Source organism: Chiloscyllium plagiosum, unplaced genomic scaffold, assembly GCF_037043375.1.
Source record: "Chiloscyllium plagiosum isolate Xiang-an unplaced genomic scaffold, Cpla_swu_hap1 HiC_scaffold_31, whole genome shotgun sequence".
Taxonomy (NCBI): domain Eukaryota; kingdom Metazoa; phylum Chordata; class Chondrichthyes; order Orectolobiformes; family Hemiscylliidae; genus Chiloscyllium; species Chiloscyllium plagiosum.
Window position 1 is genome coordinate 21999331 of NW_028270169.1, and position 26596 is coordinate 22025926.

At 40.9% G+C, this 26596-nt stretch overlaps 1 protein-coding gene across 4 annotated transcripts in view; it reads left to right on the plus strand.

Moving 5' to 3' along the window:
• ankrd13b (ankyrin repeat domain 13B) overlaps window positions 1-26596 on the plus strand; it is a 391612-nt gene that overhangs the window by 246675 nt on the left and 118341 nt on the right. For all 4 annotated transcript variants that reach the window (XM_087977332.1, XM_087977333.1, XM_087977334.1 and 1 more), the window contains exon 2: window positions 25849-25984. In XM_087977332.1, coding sequence (XP_087833458.1) covers window positions 25849-25984 — 136 coding nt within the window. The remainder of the gene's footprint in view (window positions 1-25848; window positions 25985-26596) is intronic.

Consider the following 26596-nt stretch of genomic DNA (forward strand, 5'->3'; position numbering starts at 1 on the left):
CGCTCCAGGGAAAACAGCCCCAGCTGTTCAGCCTCTCCCTGTAGCTCAAATCCTCCCACCCTGGCAACATCCTTGTAAATCTTTTCTGAACCCTTTCAAGTTTCACAACATCTTTCCAATAGGAAGGAGACCAGAATTGCATGCAATATTCCAACAGTGGCCTAACCAATGTCCTGTACAACTGCAACATGACCTCCCAACTCCTGTACTCAATACCTTTAGGCTAACTTTTCACTCCAGGCCATTTTTTAAAAATTGAGCTCATATTTCATGCTCTGCCATGGTGGGATTTCAGTCATGTCTCCCATTGGCCTGGGGTTCTGGATTATTAATCCAGTGACAGCACTACTTGTGCCACTGCCATGTTTTCCCCTTCTTTGCTTCAGGAAGTCATGAGAGAGTATCAAGGTCGCAGTTTCACAAAAATGCATGCACGTCATTTGATAAGTCAGTCTCATGTTTCAACTTCAAGATCTGAGAATAATAAATTATTTAGCTTCTTAACAGTGCTCATGTTCGGACTGATGAGGCCATGTTTAGCAGTGTACTTGTCTGTTTATTCAGCTGGATTCATAGTGGAGGTTCTAACAGAGTATTCCAAAGTGGTTACAGGTCTCTATTAATTAGTCCTGTGGAGATGGGGCTTGGGTCTTGGGGGTTGGGGTTGGTGAGTGAGACAGAGGGCAGGTCAGTATATGTACATGGAATCAGCTAAAAGCTGGGCCCAGGCCATCTTACCTCCTCGTCAATCCATATTTTTTCAATTCTTGGGATGTGGGTATTGATGATAAGGTAGACATTTATTGCCAAAGCCTGGGTGCCCTAGTGGTGGTGGGCCCTGTTGAACTGCTGGAGCAGTTACGTGACTGAGTGATTGGTTAGGTCACTGCAAAGAGGAGTTAGAGTCGACTGCATTGCTGTGACACTGCAGTCACACATAGGCCTGTAAATTGGACAGTGTGGCAGATTTCCTTTTCCAAACAACCATTAATAACCAAATTGAGGGCTTTTCTTTAACAATAACCCAACAGCTTCACTTTTACTGTTAGCTGTGTTTTAATTTTTAAATCTTTGAGCTGAATTCAAATTCTCTATCTTTCTAAGTATGTCTTTTCAAAAGTATTTCTTTAAAAGTCTTGTCTTTTTAAAATCACAATGTTGTTATTTTTTGTTAAATTTGCACATACATTATTGGGATCATTATCTCAACCTTTATTGTTAGTCCAGTAGCATAACCATGTCATTTCTGTACATAAACATGGACACATTGTTAACGTGGCAGTGCAGGAGCAATTTTCTCCTCGAATGCAAAGCAGTTGTGACAATATGGTTTCAGACCCTCAATTGTTCTGGTTGCCTCGGCGTCTGTGCAAGGCAGGAGAAGGGAAGCCAAATGTCTGTGAGACCAAAAACAAATCGGAATTCACAGCAGCTGTAAACACAGTTCATGAGTCAAAGTCACTCTAGATAGCTAAAGCCCATGACTTTTTTGCCATCTGTTCTTCTTTAGATGTCAGGTAGATCACAACTAAGTGCCTGTCTAATATACTGTGTAACAAATTGAGTGATAATTGAACACCCAATTTTCTGATATCACAAAATGGCATGGCTTTTCAAAATCCTGAAAATGTTATTTTTTGTTAAATTTGATTTATGATTGTACATTATATTAAGGCCGATATAACTTATTTCTCCTTAGTTCCCATAAATATATTTAATGTTCCCGTAAATACTTTGCCCTTCAATAGTATATGTTTCCATTCTTCTGTTGTCTGATGCAGGACTGTGTTTCAATCAAAGCCAGTAATGTTCTGAAAAGTAGCCAAGTGTCTGTTCTTCATGTGTGAACCTAGACAGGTTGTGTTGGCAGACTCTTCCATCATGTGTATAATAACAGCCAAACCTGGGTCTGTTCTTTCTGTAGTTTGCAGATAATTGACCAGAGGTAGTGGTTGGCAATTAGGACATCAATACTTGGTGACTTGCGCATTCACGTCATGGAATCCTGATGTCAATTGTGGCGCTGTCTTTCTGCTGCCGAAGGTGGCAACTGACTTGGGTGGCGCAGTGGTTAACACTGCTGCATCACAGTGCCAGGGACCTGGGGTCAATGCCACCCTCAGGTGACTGCCTGTCTGGAGTTTGCACACTCTCGTTTGCACACTCTCCTCTGCACTGTAGGGATTCAATGACAAGTTGGTGCTCAAGGCCTAGGACTTCCACGATGCATGTGGCACAAACCTGCTCATTGTATGTGTAATGCATTTGGGGGATGCTTCCACTTTTCCAGCTGGACGTCATCTATCACAGAATCCCTACAGTGCGGAAAGAGGCCACTCGGCCCATCGAGACTGACCATGTTGTAGCTCCATTGCCTAACCCACATACGCTGTTCAGACTGTGACATTGTCAAACCATGTGCAGGCGGTGGAGTGGGAAAAAAAGGGATTGCCTTCCTTGCCTTCCTTGAATGAGCTATATTGACTTATTCACATTAAGTGCCACGAATTTAATAAAGGTTTCCTATTCAAAATCACATTGAATGGAGTTGGAGTATTTTTACATAGAATTTCCAAAGCACAGAAATGGGGCATTCAACTGAACCAGCCTGTACTGGTGTTTGTGCTCCACATGGGCCTCCTCCCATTTAACTTCATCTGACTTGCCATAATTATAAAAACATGATGCTCTGAAGAAATCAACACAATGGGGGGAGATAATGGCCTAGTGATATTATCACTGGACTGTTAATCCAGAGACCCAGATAATTTTCTGGTGACTCTGGTTCAAATCCCACCATGGTAGACACTGGAATTTGAATTCAATAAAAATTAAGAGTTTAATGAAGACCGTTGAATCCATTGTTGGAAAAAAACATCTAGATCACTAATGTCCTTCAGGACATCCTTACCTGGCCTGGCTGACATGTGACTGCAGACCTATGGCAATGTGATTGACTCTTAACTGCCCTCTGAACAGTTAGGGATGGTCAAGAAATGCTGCCTAGCCAGCGACGTCCTCATCCTGTGTTGAATGAATAAAAAAATTGAGTGTGTCAGTGAATGCTAGGGTATGTATGTCAGATTGTGGGAATATACATACCCATAGATTTAACATTCTGTTTTCTATATTTAAATGCAGATTGTGATCAGTCTGTTGAGAGTTTCAACATGTAATTCTGAACCTACAATAAAAAGGCCCAGAAGCCATATCTTTATGCTAGGGCTTCAAGGACAAAACAGTTACTTATTTTTCATTCATTCATTCAAGAGTTGTAGATGTCAGTGTCTGGGCCAGCATTTATTGTCCATCATAGTTGAGGAAGATGGTAGTGAGCTGCCTTCTTGAACTATTGCAGTCTATTTAGTATAGGTAAACTCACAATGCCAATAGGTATGAGTTCCAGGATTTTGACTTTGCAACAGTGAAGGAACAGAGATATATTTCCAAGGCTGATTGGTAAGTAGCTTGGGGGCAAACTTATTCATGATGGTGCTTCCATGTATCTACTGCCCTTGTCTCTCTAGATGGTAGTCGTCATGGGTTTGGGAGATGCTGTTAAAAAGCCTCATTACATTTAAAGAATACTGTATGTCGTCTGTTGAAATGGTATAACCTGGAAAGTCACATACTTGAAGTCAGAAAATGGAATTAGGGTGAATGATCCCTTACGGTGCTGTAATTTGATTCTGATTCAAATGAAATAAAATAAATCCCCATTAAATAAATCCCAATTTCCAGGTGTAATAGGTGGGATTAGTAATGCTACTGTATGGAGCTGCGTTAATGTCCATCATCAGATAGAATCCTAATTACCTCAGCAATAGGCATTGCTGTGTCAGAAACATGAATTCCAACAAGGCTGTTTTTCTGTATTGTGTTATGCCAACAGATCCTTTCTATATTCAAGCAAATATCTCTATTTCTTTAATTCTATACAGCCAAATGACATGTCAGGGAATTATACAGTTTGATATTGTTATGTAAATTAGAGAATGATACCAGACCACAGTAAATTGTGCAATTTGCAACACTCTATGCAGGATGGAAATTTTCTTTCATTTTAATGCAAAACTAATGACCTCACCTCATAGACAAAACTGTGCGAAAGCTGGAAACCAACATAAAGGCAGACCACTGCTGGACACACAACAATTAGCACAAACAAAATGCCTGATGCCTGTTTTCGCGTGGGCTCTCAGGTCAGGTGAAAGATTGCTTAGCGCAACCTGATATTTCAGATATGGGGAATGCAACATGGCACCACAAGTCTGCTAATATCCTCCCCTTTCTTCCTCCCAGTAAATCTGTACAAAAGAAGCAATTTTCATTCATCAAGATCCTTTTAGGAGAAGGGTTGTGTCCTTTCAAAAAAGTGACGAAGAAATCAGTAAGTCTACATATTGTGTTGTGGGGGGACTACCTACCTAAACAAATTTCAAACAGTTCTAATAAAAATGTAAATGACTGTGTTGGCAGTGTTGTTTGTAGTGCATCATCACTGTACTTATATTCAGGGCATCATTCTAATGTTCATTTAAGTCCCACAAGAGATAACTGTGAAGGAATGGAGTTATTTGTCCTTTGTTATTAAACAGCAAACTTTACACAAATTTATAATTCTACTGAAGCTTTTAATGCTATAGATATAGTAGTCTCCTAAGGAAAGATGGTACACCAGCATTGTCATACCACACACAGAGCTCTGCACAATATTTCAACTTCAGCTCCTTTTAGGATGGGTCAAGAAGTCAGGAATGCTTTTTTCCACAAAGATCTTCTTTCTTATGACTGGCATATGGCAACAACTATGGCCAGTAGCAATGAAGTGTATCACTGTGATGCCCCTTGGTAATTGTGATGGGGACTTTGAATTATTTTGTATTTCTGACCTATTCCAGATGCTAACAGTCACTCTCTGAAGAGGTTTCAGCTCTCCATTAGTGCATCGAGTATCCACATCTGTCACGGTTTATGATGATGTGGTGATTTAGGGTTAACTTGGAGTTTTGCAGAAGATCAAAATCAGAGATCCCCTGTACTATAGGATATTTGTTTATAACTTTATACAAACTCCATTCAACTTTTCAAGTTTTGTTGAGATTTCTATCACAATGTTGAAGATTAAGCTCTTGGGTACAGAAGGATTAGTGCCATCTCAAGCAATATGAAGAATTATTGTTGAGGTGTTAGACAGGAAGACATTTGTTTTCCTCAATGCACTTCATTTCCCAGAGGTTTGCAGTATTCTGGCAAATGATGTGCAACAGATATTGGGGTTGACTTGCCTTGTCAGTAATACAATGCACTGGTGGTTTCAGTTAGATATGAACACATTAAGTGGCTGCTTCCAGTCTATCCCACTGCACGCTTCAGAGGATATATATCCATTAAAGCATATTGCTGATGTCCAATGTTGGTGCTAAAAGGTCTAGCTTGTACTCATCAGTTTCTAAATAAGGTTAAGCCTTATCTTCAACTTGGTGCCTATTCTTCCTCAAGGTGGTAATGGAAGGTTAGCATGCAGTGAGGTTTGTCAGAGTGGGATCATGCCATATAGCATTGCAACTGAAGATCACTTTCAGGGTGCACTTAGAGTTCCTGCTGTCATGACAGGACGCAGTAGTTGTTGTTTTGTGAGGAATTAGTCTTGAATCCACAAATGAATGGGGTTATACAGCTTTTAGTTGAAACATGGTGGGTAAAAAGGCAAGGAGGAGGTGTAACAGTCTTGGTCAATGATAATATCATTACCCTTGAATGAGATGCAGTTCCTGAATTAGAATCTATATGGTTGGGGATGAGAAACAGGAAGGGAGTGGTGACCTTCTTGAATATTTATTATAGACCTCCAAATAGTGGGGAGTAAGTAGAACAGAACATTTGTAGGCAGATTATGGAAACCTGCAGGACAAATAGGGTTGGCGATAGCCGGTGATTTCAATTACCTTCAGGCAAACTGAGAAAAAGGCGGAATGTGTGCAGGAGAACTTTCTGAAACAGTTCATTTCCACAGGGAGGGAGCTGTGCTGGATCTGGTCCTAGGAAATGAGGCAGGCCAAGTGAGAATGTCAGAGTGGGGGAGCATTTAGGAAGTAGCAAACATAATATAAAAGGTTCAATATTCAGTTGGAAAAAAGATAAAAATCAGTCAAGGATTAAGATCCCAGACAGGAAAAGGGCAGATTTTAGGTGTATAAAAGTTCAACTGGACCAGGTAATGGGAAATGCATTTTGTTGGATGAAAAATGGGAGAATTTTGAAAGAGTGATGAATATTCAAATTAGGTACGTAGCCATGAGAAATAAATATGGGATATCTAAAGTTGGAGTACCCTGGATGACTAAGTGTATTGATGAGAAAATAAGGAAGAAATAGAGGGCAAATGATGCACATTGGAATAATAATGGCAATAAAAATCAGGAACAGTATCTCAAATGCAAGAGACAGGCTAAGGCTGGAATAAGGAAAGCTAAAACGAAGCATGAGGATAGGATAGCTGGCTGCACTATGACAGATAGTGAAGTGTCCTTCAAACATACTGATGGTAAAAGATGAGGGAATGTTAGAGTGGGGCCCACAAGGAACAAGCAGGGTAAGCTACTCACTGAAGCAAAGAGGTACTAAAGGAGTACTTTCCTTCTGTCTTTACCAAAGTAGAAAATGGTGACAATGGCCCAGTTGAACATGTGGGCTATATAGTGATGGGTAAAGAAGACGTACTGAAAAGCCTGGAAGCACTCCGAGCACTCCAAGTAGAGAAATCACCAGGCCCAGATAAGCAGCATCCTAGATTGTTGAGAGAGGCAAGGGACTAAATTGTGCAGTCATTGACAGACATTTTCCAGGTCTCGCTGAACACAGGATTAGACCCAGGGGACTGGAGAATTTCAAATGGGATGCCGTTTGCTCCATTCTCTGTAACTGGATCCTCAACTTCCTGACCCCATAGACCACAATCAGTGAAGACAGGCAACAGCACCTCCTCCACAATAGTCCTCAACACCGGCACCCCACAACTATACGTACTCAGACCCCTACTCTACTTCCTGTAGACTCATGACTGTGTAGCCAAATTTTGGCCAAACTCCATTTACAAGTTTGCTGGTGACACCATTGTTGTTGGCCAGCTATCAAACAATGACAAGATAGAATACAGGAAGAAAATAGAATGCTTGGTGTCATGATCCAAAGATAACAACCTCTCCATCAATGTCCGCAAAATGGAAGAGCTGATCGTCAACTTCAGGAAGAAAGAAGGAGGACGTGCCTCTATCTACATCATCCAGAGGTGGAGAGGGTCGAGAGCATCAGGTTCCTAGGAGTGACAATAACAAACAATCTGGCCTGGACCACCCACATAGATGAGACGGTCAAGAATGCACAACAATGCCTCTTCTTCCACAGGAGGCTGAGGAAATTTGGCATGTCCATAAAGACCCTTACCAACTTTCACAGCTTGATACGGCACTGCTCTGTCCAGGACCGTAAGAATTTACAGAACATACAAAGAAGGTATAGTTACTCAGGTTTCAGATGACACCAAAATTGGAGGTGTAGTGGACAGCAAAGAAGGTTACCTGGAGTACAACAGGCTCTTGATCAGATGGGCCAATGGGCTGAGGAATGGCAGATGGAGCTTAATTTAGATAAATGTGAGCTGCTGCATTTTGGAAAAGCAAATCAGACCAGGACTTATACATTTAATGGTAAGGTCCTGGGGAGTGTTGCTGAACAAAGAGACCTTGGAGTGCAGGTTCCTAGTTCCTTGAAAGTAGAGTCACAGGTAGATAGGATAGCGAAGAAGGCGTTTGGTATGCTTTCCTTTATTGGTCAGAATATTGTGTATAGAAGTTGGGAGGTCATGTTGTAGCTGTACCAGACATTGGTTTGCCCACTTTAGGAATATTGCGTGCAGTTCTGGTCTCCTTCCTATTGGAAGGATGTTATGAAACTTGAAGGGTTCAGAAAAGATAAAAGGATGATGCCAGGGTTGGAGGATTTGAGGTATAGGGAGAGACTAAATAGGCTGGGGCTGTTTTCCTTGGAGCGTTGGAGGCAGAAGGGTGATCACATAGAGGTTTATAAAGTCATGAGGATAAGTAGACAAGGTCTTTTCCCTGGGGTGAGGGAGTCCAGAGCTCGAGGGCATAGGTTTAAGGTGAGAGGGGAAAGATATAAAAGGGACATAAGGGGCAACCTTTTCACACAGAGGGTGATGTGTATGTGGAATAAGCTGCCAGAGGAAGTAGTGGACGCTGGTACAATTACAACATTTAAAAGGCATCTGGATGGGTTAATGAATTGGAAGGATTTAGAGAGATATGGGTCATGTGCTGGCAAATGGGACTAGATTAGGTTAGGATATGTGGTCGGCATGGATGAGTTGAACCGAAGAGTCTGTTTCTGTGTTGTACATCTCTATGACTCTATGACTATAAGGTTGCAGACACAGCCCAGATCATCACGCAAGCCAACCTCTCATCCATCAACTCCATCCACACTTCTCATTGCTGCAGAAAGGCAGCCAACATTATGAAAGACCCCAGTTATAATCTCTTCCTATCTCTTCAATCAAGCAGAAGACAAAGAAGCTTAAACACATGTCAACAGCTTCAAGAACAGCTTCTTCCCCACTTTATTAGATTGCTGAATGGACCTCTTGAATTTCAAGTCTAATGTTGATTTTGTTTTTGTGCACTTCTTGTCCAGCTGTGACTTTGTATCCCTTGCTCTGTTCAATCTGTGTGTTGTTGTATATGTTGATCTGCCTGTATTGCTTGCAAAACAAAACTTTTCACTGTACTTAGGTACATGTGACAGCAACAAATCAAATAAAATCATAGGATAACCCAGAAAATGACAAACTGGTCAGCTTGACATCAACAGTGGGAGAATTGATGCAGGCCAGAATACAGGATAAGGTAAATACACACTTAGAGAAAAGATAAGTTAATACTTATCAACATGGTTTTGTCAAGAGCAGGTCATATCTGACAAATGCAATTGAGTTTTTTGATGAGGTGACATGTAGTGGATGCAGATCATACTATGAATGTCTGTATTTGGACTTTCAGAAAGCACTTGATATGGTGCTACAAGGTAGGTTGGTTAGCAAATTAGAAATGCTGGGGATTGAAGGGTCCTTGGCAGCATGTATTAGATGTTTCTAAAAGACAGGAAACCGATGGTAGGTATAGATGGGCATTTCTCAGACTGGAGATGAGTTGAAAGTGATGTTCCCAGGGATTGGTGTTGGGACCCTTGCTTTTTCCAATTTATATAAATCTTTTGGTGATGGGTGTTGAGGGCGAAATGTTAACATTTGCAGATAATACTGAGTTAGGGAGAATAGTGAATTGGAAGGATGATGCTGAGCACCTTCAGAGGAACATTGACAAGCAGGCACCTGGCAGATAAATTTCAATGCAGAGAAATATAGGATAAACCATTTTGGTAGAAGAAACACGTAGAGGTATAGGATCAATGGTGCAACTTTGAGAGAGTGCAGAGCAGAGGGACCTCAGAATTCAGGCGGAGAAGGGGATAAGATGGGTAGTTCTCTTGTACAGATGTAATAGGCAGATTGGTCTAATCGGTTTCGCTTGGTTAGTTGTTGATTTGCAGAGTAGTGTGATGCCAACAGCATGGGTTCAATTCCCATCAGTGATTTGAGGTTACCAAGAAGGATTCTCCTTCTCGACTTCTACCCTCATCTGAGGTCTGATGGCCCTCAGGTTAAATCACCACCAGCCATTTCTCTTTAATGAGAGAGCTGCTTCTATGGTCTGGTAAAACTATGGTGACACAACAACAGATTGGTCTCCTCTGTACTGTAAATTCTATAATAGAGATTGTTTTGACCCGTTACTGATTTTTTATCTGAATATTACCAAAATTACAATTTTGCAAACACAGTATTCCCAACCAGACTAGTTCCCTTCATATATATTTTTCCAGCATTAACTATGTCTCTTTTTTAACTGTTGATTTCCTTATTCTGTTCAACAGCAGCAAATGGAGATAATTCTTGTGTCATGAGCTGTTCATCAATATCAGTGTGAATGGCTGGCCAAAATCATTACTTTGTCTTTCTCAAATGATGTGACCAAATTCAAAAACTCAACACTATTGGCAAGAATCACTGCTGTGGGTACATGTCCTGACAATGATTGAAATGGGGCCATCGGCAGGCGGTAACTGTACAATGCTGAAAACCTAAGCTCAGGCTGAGATCGATTCCCACAATTGACAAAAAAATCATTATTTAAATCTTTAAAAAATCAATTTAAAAAGCTCCTTAATGTTTTGCCAGTTATATTTCTCAATCAGAAATCATTGCTGTACTATCAAACATGAGCATTATAGATACTTTAAAATAAGACATTCAGCAGATTGAGCTGAATCATTCAATGTTTGAACAATAAACAATAGACAATAGGTGCAGAAGTAGGCCATTCTGCCCTTCGAGCCTGCACCACCATTCAATATGACCATGGCTGATCATCCTTAATCAGTATCCTGTTCCTGCCTTATCTCCATAACCCTTGATTCCACTTTCCTTGAGAGCTCTATCCAACTCTTTCTTAAATGAATCCAGAGACTGGGCCTCCACTGCCCTCTGGGGCAGAGCATTCCACACAGCCACCACTCTCTGGGTGAAGAAGTTTCTCCTCATCTCTGTCCTAAATGGTCTACTCCGTATTTTTAAGCTGTGTCCTCTGGTTCGGGACTCACCCATCAGCGGAAACATGTTTCCTTCCTCCAGAGTGTGCAATCCTTTAATAATCTTATATGTCTCAATCAGATCCCCTCTCAGTCTTCTAAACTCAAGGGTATACAAGCCCAGTCGCTCCAGTCTTTCAGCGTAAGGTAGTCCCGCCATTCCAGGAATTGACCTTGTGAACCTACGCTGCACTCCCTCAATAGCAGAATGTCTTTCCTCAACTTTGGAGACCAGAACTGCACACAATACTCCAGGTGTGGTCTCACCAGGACCCCGTACAGCTGCAGAAGAACCTCTTTGCTTCTATACTCAATCCCTCTTGTTATGAAGGCCAGCATGCTATTAGCCTTCTTCACTACTTGCTGTACCTGCACGCTTATCTTCATTGACTGGTGTACAAGAACACCCAGATCTCTTTGTACTGCCCCTTTACCTAAATTGATTCTATTTAGGTAGTAATCTGCCTTCCTGTTCTTGCCAGAGGCTTCAAGGGATGTCAAGCCAGAGAGCTGCTGCATTAAAACCATCAAGACTTACAATTCTTCCTGTAAAATGTTGAATCTCAGAACATTCACAAAATCTCTTTAGGATCAATTTTTCTTGTTGTGTAAACTGCAGCATTAATCCCAGACAAATTAAGGTGAGCAGTTCAGTTTTCAATGTTGTGTTTTTTTGTGTGTCAGTATGTATTGTAACAAAGCACGCACTTGTTGTTTATTGGATTTTATGAAGCAGTGTAAAAAATGTAGGAGGGAGATTTCCCCTGGGTGTTTAGTAAACACATCGGGCCGGCTGGAGTTTGAGATTTGAAATATCAGTGAGACTGAAAGCCATTATTTATGTGGGAATCAGGCAGCTTCTTTCAGCACCCACACATGTGCAGAACTGAGCTAGTCATTTTATTATGGCCTAACTCCTGAAACTGCACAGTAGTGAATTCCTGACAACTATCTCAGCATTAAAATACACAGTAAGGACTAACATTGATGTAATAGCCTTGGAAATGTAAAGAGCCACGCAAAGGATCATTGGCATCTCTCTCTATGGAGAGAGACAGTTAGCTATGTACAGCTTGAGGGTAACCAACTGCCTGACAAGCATGGGGTGAGGTGAGGTGAGGAGGGAGCCCTACTTGAACTATCACAGGCATTTTGAGGAATGAACCCATACTATTGGCTTTATTCGATGCCACTCTCTCAATATTTAGCCAAACAAGCGAACCAATTCCCACCTCAGAAATAAGAACTAAGCTAAACATAAAAAAAGTAAGGCTTTGCCATTCCAGTTAAGCACCAATTGACATCATATGAAGTCTTACAGTTTACCAAACAACCTCTCTGGTGTTGAACATTCACTCCTATAGATGTGTAATCATGTTCATTCTGATTTTGATCATTGATATGAACTTTAAAAATAAAGAAAGTGCTTTTTATAAAATTTTACTGTACATTTATCCCTCTCTCTTAATGCAATCTTTCTTTCTCACTGCCCATTGCGCTGAATTTTACCAGCCTTCTGGAGGTGGATTAGGAGACAGGATATCTCACAGAATGATGCCAGAGGACATTGAGCAGTGACTTCAGCTTTCTTGCTAACACAGGAGTTTCTCAATGGGGGAGTATTAGTAGAAGTTTGCACATCATTATTGTGGGGGAGGGGGGGTGGGTATGCTGAGGGGAAGCCACAATGATGGAGGAGATGGACCAGGTGGCTTTTCAGCAGGTCACCCCACAGCCTCCAGAGGTGCCCTTGGTAACAATGACTGCCCTGCCCAATCTCTACCTCTGCTTAATGTCATCTCTGGAACCTACAACCCTCTAAATTGCTGGGACTTGCCTGCTGCCAAACTCTGCCTGGGATCCTGAGGTCTTGCGACCCACCTTCAAACTTGGTAGTGGGACTTGTTCACATTTTGTTTTAATTTCTGTCCATGATTCAACATGAAATCCATCTTCTAACTGGGTCAGATTGCAGTGCTCTTAATGATTCTTCAACATGAGTTGTTCAGGAAAATTGCCCCATTCATGCAGCTCTCAGATGCCCTGTTAAGTATGGCATGTCATTTTGGCACGAATCATTAGAAATAAGATGGATGAGCTTGAGGCTCTTTTGGAAATTGGCAGATATGATATTGTGGGGATAACTGAGACGTGGCTTCAAGTGGACAGGGCATGGGAAATGAATATTCAAGGCTACACATGCTATCGTAAGGACAGACTGACGGGCAGAGGGGGTGGGATGGCCATGTTGATAAGGTATGATATTCAGTCCCTTGCACGGGGGGGACCTAGAATCAGGGGATGTAGAATCAGTATGGATAGAACTGAGAAATTCTAAGGGTAAAAAGACCCTCTTGGGAGGTATCTACAGGTTCCCAAACAGTAGTCTGGATGTTGGATGTAAGTTGAATCAGGAGCTGAAATTGGCCTGTCGCAAAGATATTACTACAGTTGTTATGGGGGATTTCAACATGCAGGTAGACTGGGAGAATCAGGATGGTATTGGACCTCAAGGAAGAGACTTCGTGGAGTGCCTCCGAGATGGATTCTTAGAACAGCTGGTGCTGGAACCTACCAGGGAGAAGGTAATTCTGGATCTGGTATTGTGCAACGAACCAGAATTGATCAGGGACCTCGAAGTGAAGGAGCCATTAGGAAGTAGTGACCATAATGCAATAAGCTTCAATCTGCAATTTGAAAGGGAGAGGGTACAATCGGAAGTGACAATATTTCAGTTGAATAAAGGGAACTATGGAGCTATGAGGGAGGACCTGGCCAAAGTTCAATGGTGCAATACCTTAGCAGGGATGGCAGTGGAGGAGCAATGGCAGATATTTCTGGGTATAATGCAGAAGATGCAGAATCAGTTCATTCCAAAAAGTAAGAAAGATGCTAGGAGGAGGCATGGGTGGCCGTGGCTGACGAGGGAAGTTAAGAAACATATAAAGTTAAAAGAGAAAAAGTATAACATAGCAAAGATAATGGAGGACTGGGAAGCTTTTAAAGAACAACAGAGGATTACTAAGAAGGAAATATGCAGAGAAAAAATGAGGTACGAAGGTAAACTGGCCAAAAATATAAAGGAGGATAGTAAAAGCTTTTTTAGATATGTGAAAGACAAAAAAATGGTTAAGACTAAAATTGAGCCCTTGAAGACAGAAACAGGGGAATATATTACGGGGAACAAAGAAATGGCAGAAGAATTGAATTGGTACTTCAGATCTGTGTTCACTGGGAAAGACACGAGCAATCTCCCTGAGGTAACAGTGGCTGAAGGACCTGAACTGAAGGGAATTTATATTAGCCAGGAATTGGTGTTGGTGAGACTGTTAGGTCTGAAGGTTGATAAGTCCCTGGGGCCTGATGGTCTACATCCCAGGGTACTGAAGGAGGTGGCTCGAGAAATCGTGGATGCGTTGGTGATTATATTCCAGAGTTCGATAGATTCGGGATCAGTTCCTAAGGATTGGAGGGTGGCTAATGTTATACCACTTTCTAAGAAAGGTGGGAGAGAGAAAGCAGGAAATTAGTCTGACCTCAGTGGTGGGAAGGATGCTGGAGTCTATTATAAAGGATGAAATTATGACACATCTGGATAGCAGTAATAGGATAGGTCAGAGTCAGTATGGATTTATGAAGGGGAAATCATGCTTGACTAATCTTCTGGAATGTTTTGAGGATGTAACTCTGAAGATGGACGAGGGAGATCCAGTGGATGTAGTGTACCTGGGCTTTCAGAAAGCCTTTGATAAAGTCCCACATAGGAGGTTAGTGAGCAAAGTTAGGGCGCATGATATTGGGGGCAAAGTACTAACTTGGATTGAAAGTTGGTTGGCTGACAGGAAACAAAGAGTAGTAATAAACGGCTCCCTTTCAGAATGGCAGGCAGCGACCAGTGGGGTACCGCAGGGATCAGTGCTGGTACCGCAGCTTTTTACAATATATATTAATGATATAGAAAATGGTATTAGTAATAACATTAGCAAATTTGCTGATGATACTAAGCTGGGTGGCAGGGTGAAATGTGAGGAGGATGTTAGGAGATTACAGGGTGACCTGGACAGGTTGGGTGAGTGGTCAGATGCATGGCAGATGCAGTTTTTCCAATTTGCTTTATCACTGCATTGTCTATTAAGAGACTGACAGAAAACAGGGAGAGAGACAGAATCTTCTAGTACTGCTCTTACAGTACATTTCTCTTTCTCTGCTACTCTGCCAAAGCTTGAAATATGGCTCATTACTGTGCCTGGCTTCATTGTTTATTTTCCAAACTATGAATTGCAGGTATGTCTTTCATCCCAATATGAGAAACTAATCCATAAAGTTACAAAAACAGGAAATCTGAGTGTCAATGATGAATATTGATGAATATGTTAATTTTGACTCAGATGGTTCTTGTTTATTGATGGTTTCGTGAGGCTCAACCTGTGGTCAGCTAATTGCTGCAACCATTTTAATCAGTGTATTCTCCTGTTTTCAAACTACTTCTTGAAGGTCCTATGTGCTGCGATCAGATGATGGAATTTGAAAATTGATGGTCTATATTTTGCCACTGTCAGCCATAAGAACGGTATGCAAATAGTATTTCTCCTTTTTGTCAATCGTGGGCAGTCCATTACAATGTTGGTCTTAAATAAAAATACAACCATTAGGACAACAACAACAAAATTCTGCATTCACCGTCATCTTGCTTTGGATGTAGCAGTCAGATTTGTTTCCTAGGCTGCACCATCTTTCTGAACCTTAATGCTTTATTGACCAGTTCTATAGACAATGCACTAGATTCAGGCACGACCACAAATTAGATTTATAGGAGATCAGTGGATGGTAACCTGTTGTTCACCTTCTGTAGCATGTCTGAACTTGCTTTCCTGCACCTCACTCTCATTGAACTTTACAACAATCCAATTCGACTGATTGAGATTTGGAACTTGGTCTAGTTCCTTTGATTCCCCAGTGGGTGGCACTGTTTTTACCTCACTGGTATGTCCCCTGATGGTCTTGACCAGTGGTATCTGCTCTGGGGTATCCCCTCCCCATTTCCCTTTATGGTGAGAATGGGTTTTTCCCTTTACCTGTTTCACCTTCTCTGGAACATTTCTGCTGTCAGGTGGATGTTTACCTTCTGCTACACTGTGCTGTTGTTCTTCCACTAAGAGAGGCTTCACCTTGGTTTTCTCCTGGCTTGTTTGAGAATAATGTGATGCTCACTCAACATTGCACTGAAGTGATAGTTGAGGTGACACACTCAAGTCCCTGAAATGGGGCCTAAACCCATGATCTTATGACATAGAGACAAGAGAGCTGCTATTGCAAATTCAGCTGAAGTATCTTTATCTCCATAATATCTTAGACAAAATAGTAGAACTCTCAACTACAGAAATGTTCACACTGAATATTGTTCATTTATCTTCCTGCATTTAACAAGTTGACTTTCAGTTTATATCTCAAGTTTTCATCTATTAGAATATACAACTGTACATTCAATACATATTTCAAAGAGAGAATATTTACATTTCAGTGAGTTATGATATTATAGCAAGAGATCTGTATTGGATATTAGGCTGGTGGAAGCAATTCATGCCTCATAATCAATACAAGGTTCACTTTTAGGAGAGACTAGTGACATTAAATCTGATAATAAAATTGACTGTAAAACTGAAAAAGTAATACATTTGTTGGAGTTATTGCTGAAAGTAACTTCACCTGCCAATTTTAGCATGTTAGACCTAACAGTGCTATCTGAACATGTGGAGCTGAATTGTCGTGTGGGTATAGAGGTACAGTTTAGTGTCCATATGGCTACACTTTGTCCATTTTAAAGGGAATACAATTTTTCTCTGTATTTCTGACCCCACTCCATTTTTTCCTGGCCTATTTGTGGGTTGGGAATACCTTGTCTCCAGGGTTCAAACTCATCCCCAATGGGAGATGAAAATCAGATTTCCTCCTGCGTACTATTTTCGGGGCAGCACGGTGGCTCAGTGGTCAGCACTGCTGCCTCAGAGCTCCAGACACCCGTTTTCGATCCCAGCCTCAGGAGACTGTGTGGAGCTTGCACATTCTCCCTGTGTCTGTGCAGGTTTTCTCCAGGTGCTCTGGTTTCCTTCCACAGTCCAAAGATGTGCAGGTCAGGTGAATTGAAAATGCTAAACTGACCATAGTGTTAGGTACATTAGTCAGAGGGAAATGGGTCTGGGTGGGGTACTCCTTGGAAGGTTGGTGTGGACTTGTTGGGCCAAAAGGGCCTGTTTCCACACTGTAGGGAATCTAATGTAATTTTCACCTTGTGGAGCAAGACATTGAAAGCACATGAGAAGGTTGCAAATTTGAGAACTTGTGACAAAATGATAAATCTGCTGAGGATTTAGGAATATATGTCAATTTTTTCACATTTTCAGGGTTACCACTGAGTGCTGTTTTCTAATATAGATATGCTTTTAATTCAGTGATTCATCATAGCGATCCATCCTTTAAAGACATTTCACCCTTCAGTGTGATAGATTTCTAATGGAGAGAGAGTACCATAATGAAATGGAAAATGTTGCAAACTGTCCTTCAACTAGTGTTGTTACCTTTTGTAGAGTCATGGAGATGTACAATGCGGAAACAGTCCCTTCCATCCAACTTGTCCATGTCGACCAGATATCCCATCCTGATATAGTCCCACCTGCCAGCACCTGGCCCATATCCCTCTATATACTTGCTATTCATGTACCCATCTTTTACATGCAGCAATTGTACCAGCCTCCATGACTTCCTCTGGCAGCTCATTCCATACACGCACAACCCTCTGTGTGGAAAAGTTGCCCCTTAGGTCCCTTTTATATCTTTCCCCTCTCACCCTAAACCTATGGCCTGTAGTTCTAGACTCCCTCACCCCAGGGAAGAGATTTACTCTATTTATCCTATCCATGCCTTTCATGATTTTATAAACCTTTATAAGGTTATCCCCTCAGCCTCCAACGCTCAAAGGAAAATAGCCCCAGCTTATTCAGCCTCTCCCTATAGCTCAAATCCTCCAACCCTGGCAACATCCTTGTAAATATTTTCTGAACCCTTTCAAGTTTCACAATATCCTTCCGATAGGAAGGAGACCAGAATTGCACACAATATTCCAAAAGTGGCCTAATCAATGTCCTGTACAGCTGCAAATTGACCTCCCAACTCCTATACACAATACTCTGACCAAAAAAGGGAAGCATACCAAATGCCTTCTTCACTATCCTATCTACCTGCGACTCTACTTTCAAGGAGCTATGAACCTGCACTCCAAGGTCTCTTTGTTCAGCAACACTCCCTCGGACCTTGCCATTAAGTGTATAAGTCCTGCTAAGATTTGCTTTGTACTGGAATTTAAATGGTTGATTATTGTGGCAAATTTAAAAAAAGCTATTTTTGACACTTGAAGAAAATCTGAGTTCTCACCCTACTTTGAAATTCAAAGGAACACTTTCTATTCTTTGCATCTCTTGTCGCACTGTGTTGTTTGGAAAGCTGTGGCCATTATGAATGCTTAGCAGTATTTCCAATAATTGGTTTCAGCACATAGGTATTTAATTCATCAGAGATTAAAACACAGGTTAAAGAGGGTGCCAAAACAGATTGTGCCTTTGATGTAGTTGGTGTAGTTTTGGTACAAACTTTCAATATATCTGAAAGCATTTTTTTCTCATTATCAATGATAATGTGTTTAATGGAAGCTTCTATTAGATGGTGAAAGATTTATTATCTTCCCATTCATATTGCATGAAATCCGTTGACTGCTCATGATGGATACTGGGTAAGCTATGGAGGATAAATGGGATCATGGAGGGGATTTGGAATGGCTGGGGATGTGGGTTAAGGTGGTGAGGGCTTAGATTTAGGGACCTTTAAACAATATTAGAAGCTGTGACCAAGAACTGAGGTAGGTTTTCTTACCAATCTAACTCCGTACTCGCACCCCTTCTGTATTGGTTTACCACTTGCAAACAGCATTGTAAACCCAAAACCAACAGGAAAAGGCAAAGATCCCAGCTGGCACTCCTGTTTGCAGGCCATGAAGTGGTTTGACTTGCAATAAATACTTCCAAGAAGAAACTCCAACTGATTGCAACTTTTATTTTACATGTTATCTTTTTCACAAAGGTTTTCTGACCTAACCTTCTTTTTCTTGAGAATGCCCTTATCATTTTAAAATCAGTTTTACCTTAAGACTTGCTGTTGATTGAGGATGTCACATTACATATATCTTAGTTTACTGAGAATCTCTTTCAGATGAGTTTAGAAACAACATTCACTTAACAGTGACAGTGCAATGATCAAACCTATTTTGAGAATCATAAAAGGAAAACTGCTGGAAATGTATACATTTATTCTGAACTCTTGTCATAAAGAAAGGAAAAGTTTGTTTACTCGTATATATGTAGTGCCTTTCATAACCACAGGTTGTCTCAATATATTTCTCTGTGAACTTTTGGGTTAAGTTGCTTATAAAGTAGAAATGTGGCAATCAATTTGCACACAGCAAGTTTGGTACAAACAGTAATATGATCATGATGAGTAATCTGCTACTTTAAATGGTAAGGGACAAACATTGATCAGGATATCTTTCTTTGAAGTAGCATCATGACATTTTAATGCCCAAATGAGAGAGCATATGTGTTTAACAGATCATCCCAGAGATGACAGCTCTAAAACATAGTATTCCCTATGGCTGCACTGATGTGTCAGCATGGATAATGTGCGCAAGTCCCTGGACTGGTGCTTGAATCTTCAATCTTCTGATTCAGAGGCAAAAGTGCTACTTTTGAGTCACATCTTCCTATTTAATCAAAACATATTTTTAAACCATACCACTTAGTAATGAACTGTAAAAATTGAGTCATTGCTGAGTAGCAATCCCACATGGTGCACTGTGCAAAATGTACATTGTATCTCCCACTATTACAGAATTGAAAACATATAACTCAGTTGCATCAAGTATTTTAGTTTCCTATCTTAGTACCTGTATAATATGTTCAATGTACAATTCTATCATCCTCCAGCTTAAGGCAACACTCAGTCTCAGTATGTTTTACCATAGGCATGTATGATATTGTCAAGGATCATTCAGTTGAATTCTACTTTTGTAAATCACTGTCATTGGGCAATTACTAGCTTTTTAAATTATTATTCGAGGACTATTTGTCTAGGGTAGCTCCTTGGGCTTAAAATATAGGTAGACCCAGATGCAGATGATTGCTTCAGGACATACATTGGAGTGAAAATACCACTGTAAATTTTAGTTTACTTTTATGTCAGTGTAAATGTCAGTGATTAATATACATGGTACAATTAGAATAATGTGAAAGATTTATTTTCTCCGTTATTCATTCATGGGATGTGGTCATCGCTGGCTGGACGATCATTTCTTGCCCAACACTAGCTGCCCTCGAGAAGGTGATGGTGAACTGTCTTCTTGAATGGCTATAGTCCATTTGATGTAGATAGACGCACAATGCCCTTATGGAGGGGGCTCCAGTCATATGACCTGACAACGCTGAAGGAATGGTCATACATTTCTAAATCAGGTTGGTGAGTGGCTTGGAGGTGAACTTGGTCATATTTTATCTGTTTATCTGCTGCTCTTGTTTCTCGAGATAGTAGTGGTCATGGGTTTGGAAAGTGCTGTCAAAGGAGCCTTCTGTAGTCCATCTTGTAGATAGTACACACTGCTGCTACTGAGCATTGGTGATGGAAGGAGAGAATGTGGTGCCAATCAAGGAGGTACTTTGTCATATAGTGACTGTTCCAGAGTTTCAATTATCCAAATACAAGAAACTCTATGATATTATTCAGAGGATTTTAAGTGCCCACCTGGTGAAAATTGGACAATTAAAAAGGTCACAGCAATTTATCTCCAGCAGCCACTCTAACTTCCCATAGCTGCATAATGCCCTACCAGTGCTAATAGTACCCACCAGACCTGTCAACATTTGTAAAAATCACCTTTGGAGCTGCTGAGAAGATATCAACACTTGTGGTAAATGTCAGACCCAGTAGATAAAAATACTCTTTTTTTAATGTAACTCACTGGCTGCACTCATTCCCCTTTTAGATATGCTGCCAGTCTTTTAAGGATTTTGCTTTGAGTCTGGATCAAATTACTTGAATACCTTCATGGTTGTTGCAACCTGTGTCATCCCCGTACCTCATGGATTGCCTCCAAGAAACACAATGTTCCCTGGGAACATCTGTTCTTGTGAAAATGTTCGCTTTGTGATCATTTATTGAAACAGGAGCTGTATTCAACATTTGTTCTTCTTTTGTGATACAGTAACATTGATCTTCAACATTATTGTCTTACCTTTATGCATAAGATCCATGTTGGCTACAAGAGCATGTGCCCTACCCTCAAGCTCATACCGCCATTGGCCGTTGTACTTTGATGTATATCCCTAGGAATTATGGGTGCAGTCTAAGCCACAGTTCATCTCTGAGAGGAGATAGTGGCCCATGGTAAATGGTCTCTGGACTAGTAATGGTTTGGAGACATGGCCTCAAGACTCACCATGACAGATGGTGAAATTCGAATTAACAATAAACTGGCCTATTGGTGACCATTGTTGTAAAAATGTCCTTTTAAACCTGTTGTCCTTCCCTAGTCTAGCCTGCCCATGACTCCAGACTCACAGTAATGTGAACTAACTGCTGGAATGGCCCTAGCAAGCTTGGTGGTTAGGGATTGGCAGTAAATGCTGATCCAGGCAGTAATGCCCACACCTCATGAATGGATCAAAGAGAAAAACTCCATCTGTCTCATCAACAGGTGAGAACAAGATTTAATTTTGCTCGTTTGAATTAATTTAGAAGTCTGTCCTCTCAAGTAGCTTATTAATTGGAGAGCAGCAGGGGAATTTATCCCTGGTGCCCTGGTCAATAGTCATCCCAAGGTCAATATCACAAACACATCATATCCAGTGAATGTTACAATGCTGTTTGTGGGAGCCTGCACAAATTGACTGCTGTACTACTTACATTAAAACAGTGGCTACGCTTCTAAAGTATTTTTATTGCCTGTGGACCACTCTCATAAAAATGGTAGTCATGACGAGATATATAAATACAAGTCTTTATTTTCCTTGCTTTTGATCGTTTTGCTGAAAGTACCATTTACTTTGCTCAGGTCATGCACCAATTGCAGGCAAGCTTAAAGATGAATGTCCTGCTGTGAAGTGGAGTTTCTCAGCCAGATTCAAAGAAAATAGCGCTGACACTGACTCTGCCTATAATTTCCACTTGCCATCGCCTCATTACATTTGTAGGAATGGAAGTGTTGAATCTACCTACCCTATAAATACTAGGAACAACAAGAATTCTCCACAGGAAGTCCTGGTGTTCTATCTTAACAAAACAGTCTGAAAGATTTCAGAAGTTTATGTCAAAAATAACACTCACTGACCAATCCAGACATTAGGTGGATGTGCAATAGTGACAGACTGATTCTTTCTCACAGCCTTACTGCACAATACAAGATCCTCAGCATGGAAAAAAATAATTACTGTGTGGATGCAATCTGTGATGGGTCACATTGAAAAGTCTGGAGCTTTGTCGGAAATAAACTGTTTATGATATTGAAGATGTTGCCTCGATTATTGCTCAAACAAATTTGGAAGTTAAACATGTTTGTAAACACTGGAACCTTAAAATAGCAAAATTTGACAAAGTGTTCCCAGGCAATTTTGTAAATCACATTGTATTACTTGTTATGATGAAAATGATGCATTCCACTTCTGGATTTCCTCCTTTGCATACAGGACATGAAAGAAATGGTAGCTTGAAAATTATTGATCATCATGAGAAGACCATTTATAAAATGAATGAGAAGGGCTGCCACGTTTTGTTTTGTGGTGACCTGCAATGAATTGATGAATGGCCAAGACAAGACCATCTATTCAGTACGGATGGAACAAATGTCAAATGCATTGGTGCTCAGTGCAAGATCTATTGCGCTTCAAATTAAAACCAAGGATTGGTCTTCTCTGTCTTACCTATGGAGCTTCTGCAGAATCTGCAGGGACATGTTTCCACAGGAAAGGTTATTACAGTTCCGTTATTAAGCATTAGGATCCATTTCAACAGTTCAGCTATGCTTGATGATACCTGTTGGAAAACCTTCATCAATGTAGCTAGTAAATGTTTTATGGCTTCTCGCACCAATGTCTGACAGGCCAATTTTCTCAAGGGAACATTCATTTTCTAAATGCCAAAGACCTGTTAGTTATTTAACCTTTTAACTAAGTGATGATGCATGACTAAAAACTGCCATCAAGAAACATAAGTTAACTAGTTCCTAATCTATTGTGTGCAGAATTATTAAACCATGGCTTGTCACAGATTAATTTCAAAGCTTTACCATGGCTTTCCAATGTAGTGGATTTGAAATCTACCCAGTCAGCAAACATATAGACTGCATATCCAGGCCCATTGCTCCTTCCATGACAGATGTTAACTCTGTGATTGCTGCTATCACAGTAGTCACAGGAGATAGGAGGGGTGATGCCAGGAGCAGTGCAACTAAGAGGACAAGGCTTTGAAATGTGGTTCTGATTCACTTGTTTCTGGAGACCAGACACTTTCTAGGACTCTAATATGGAGAGTAGGAGTGTAAGCTCCTTATGAGGAATGAATACATCATTCAGCATATTGGTAAAGATCAAAAGATCAGGATCAAATAAAGATCTTAAGTTTGTTTGAACACACCCTGTCAGGATTATTCTGAGTCAGACACCATTGCCACTGACTACAGTCGCATAAATCTGAACCACAGGGAGCTGGACAATCACTTCAGGCCAAATGGGAGATGATGGCAGAATGGCAATATCACTGCATTAGGCCCATTCTAAACTCTGGGGCTTAGGTTCAAATCCCAGCACAGCAGCTGGTAGAATTTAGACTTAATGAAAGTAATGGTTATGATGAGATATATCACTGATTATTGTGGTTCACTGGAAAGACATTTGCCATCATAACCTTGCTTGCTTGGCCCAGTGACACCAGACCCACAGCATTTTGTCTGACTAGAGTTCAGAAATAAAAGAGTGCTTTGATTGAACAAAGAACAATACAGCACAGGAACAACCCTTCGGCCCTCTAAGCCTGCGCTGACTAATTTTGCCCTTCCATACTGTCTTCACTTACAGGATCCGTATCCCTCTATTCCCTTCCTATTCATGTATCCGTCCAGGTGTATCTTGAATGCTGCTATTGTGTCTGCTTCCAACAACCTCTCTGGCAGCATGTTCCAGGCAATCACCACTGTTTGTGTGAAAATTTGCCTCGCACATCTCTTTTAAACCCCCCCACCCCTGCACCTTGAACCTGTGTCCCCCTGTAATTGACCCCTCCAGCCTGGGAAAAAGCCTCATACTCTCCACTTTATCCATGCAATTCACAATCTTATAAACTTCTATTAGGTTGTCCCTCAACCTCCTGCAGGCCAGTGAAAATGAACCCAGTCTATCCAACCTTCCTCCATAGCTAAAATCCCCCATACCAGGCATCGTCCTGGTAAACCTTTTCTGTACTGTCTCCAAAGCATCCAAATCCTTCTGGTAGTGTGGTGACCACAACTGTATGCAATATTCTAAGTATGGCCTTACTAAAATTCTTTAAAGCTGCAGCATAACTTGCCTATCCTTATACTCAGGGCCCCTTCCAATGAAAGCAAGCATGTCATAAGCTTTTTTTTACTACATTATCTACCTGAGCTGCCACCTTCAGTGATCTGTGGGCCTGAACACCCAGATCCCTCTGCATATCAATACTCCTAAGGGTTCTGCCATTCACTGTATAATTCCCACCTAAACTTGTCCTTCCAAATTGCTTCACCTCACATTTGTCAGGATGAATAAAATGGAGAAATCGATAAAACTAACAGGACTGGACAGACTAGATACAGGGAGGTATTTTCCCTGGTTCGGGAATCCAGGACCAGGGGACACAGTCTCAAATATGAGGCAGAGCATTTATGACTGAGATGAGGGAAAACGCCTTCATGCAAAGGGTAGTGAATTCTGTACCACCATACACAGTGGAGGCCAAGTCACTGAATATAATCAAGAAAGAAAGAGATCAATTTCTAGGTTTAAAGGCATCAAGGAAGAGTCAGAAAATGGCCTTCAGGTAGAGGATCAGCCATGTTCCTAGATTCAACGTTCCGATGTTAATTGGTCTCTCAGTTTAACTCACTGAGTTGAAGGGCAATTAGAGATGGGTAACAAATGCTGCCCTTGCACACATCACATTAAAAAAAGTACATTCTTGAAAAAAAAAGTCTACTCAACTGAACGTGGAGCCAAAGGGAACAGACTCTCAGAATACATTCAAAGAATGGTGACTTCTGTCACTTACTTCTATTCCAGGAATCTTCACCAGCAGTCACTCCCTACTAATCACAGTCACTATCAACTCCTCATCTGCTGGCTGTCACACCTCCCCACTCAATCATTGCTACAACTGCCTCACTTGCTCACAGCACTATCACCCATCACCCCTACCCCCTCAGCTGATTGCTGTCACTACCTTCCAACTTGTTCACCACAGAAATCCGAGTTACTACCTCCTTCCCGATCAACCTGACTGCACCACCTTCTGCACTCACTTCCCAGTCTGACTGCCCCCATCCCGGCTTCTACTTCTTTCATTACTAGAGAATCACCACAACAACTACAGCTTCAAACATGCTTTACTCACAATTTGCCAGCTGAACGTTCAGTGATTGAGCTTATCATCACTCTCGGTCAGCAGGAAGTGTGATGCCGCATGCAGTTGAAAAGCCATTATCTAGTTTCACACATGATGGACACTGAGTATACAAATTCAAGTCAAGTGGCTTGAGGGAAATGGGGGAAAATTATTGGGAGCAGTAAAAAAGATGGAATACAGTTGTCTCAGTATCAGCCCAGATTCTCGCACAGTGCAGCACAATCCCAGTTTAAATGGATTTTGACTCAGATTGTAATGGAAATGTCAAAATTGAATCCTGCAGAAAGTGAGCCTATCATTGATGTGACCAATTTTGCTTCGTCATGCCAATTTATAAACCGAAGAAGCAAAATGATAAAGTGACAATTGTTGAACATGTCCTTTGATTGGCAGGTTGACATCGAACAACTTGACCCAAGAGGTCGGACTTCACTGCACCTTGCTGTTACACTTGGATATCTGGAGTGTACAAGAGTATTACTAAAACATGGCGCTGATGTTAGTAAGGAGAACCGGACTGGATGGACAGGTACAGTAATATATTATACACAATTAATAGAGTTAAATCCTCTTTGAAAATACTCCTGAATTACTGATTTAATTTGAGTACCTTATTAAATTTTTTCACTCTTCAGCATCTCATAGTAGCCTCTGTGAATGGAATTGGTTCCTTTGATTGGACTCAAACCCCTTCCATTATCTGTTCCTTCAGAATTGTGTGATTCACCGTTATTCTGTGGTTGTGTCTCCTTTGGATTAATTATCATCTCAAGCAACTATTCCATCCTGTTCAGAAACAAAAGAGTATTGAAAAGCATTTGTACAAGTTAAAACAAATAAATAATCGTTCAGAATTCTGTAGGTAGTTAATACATGATAAAATAAGAACAACATTATAAGGTATAGATGTTAAAGGTAGAAAAGATGTGGAATGTGATTTGTTAGCTTTCTTGAGGAAGTATTTTCAAAACTAATACTGACTGGATTGTGAAATTCTGCCCAAATTTGATATCCAGTTCCATTCTGGTCATAGAGACAAAGAGCAGCACAGCATGGAAACAGATCCTTTGGTCCATCTTGTCCATTCCAACCAGATATCCTAATTTAATCTAGTCCCATTTGCCAGCATTTGGCCCATGTA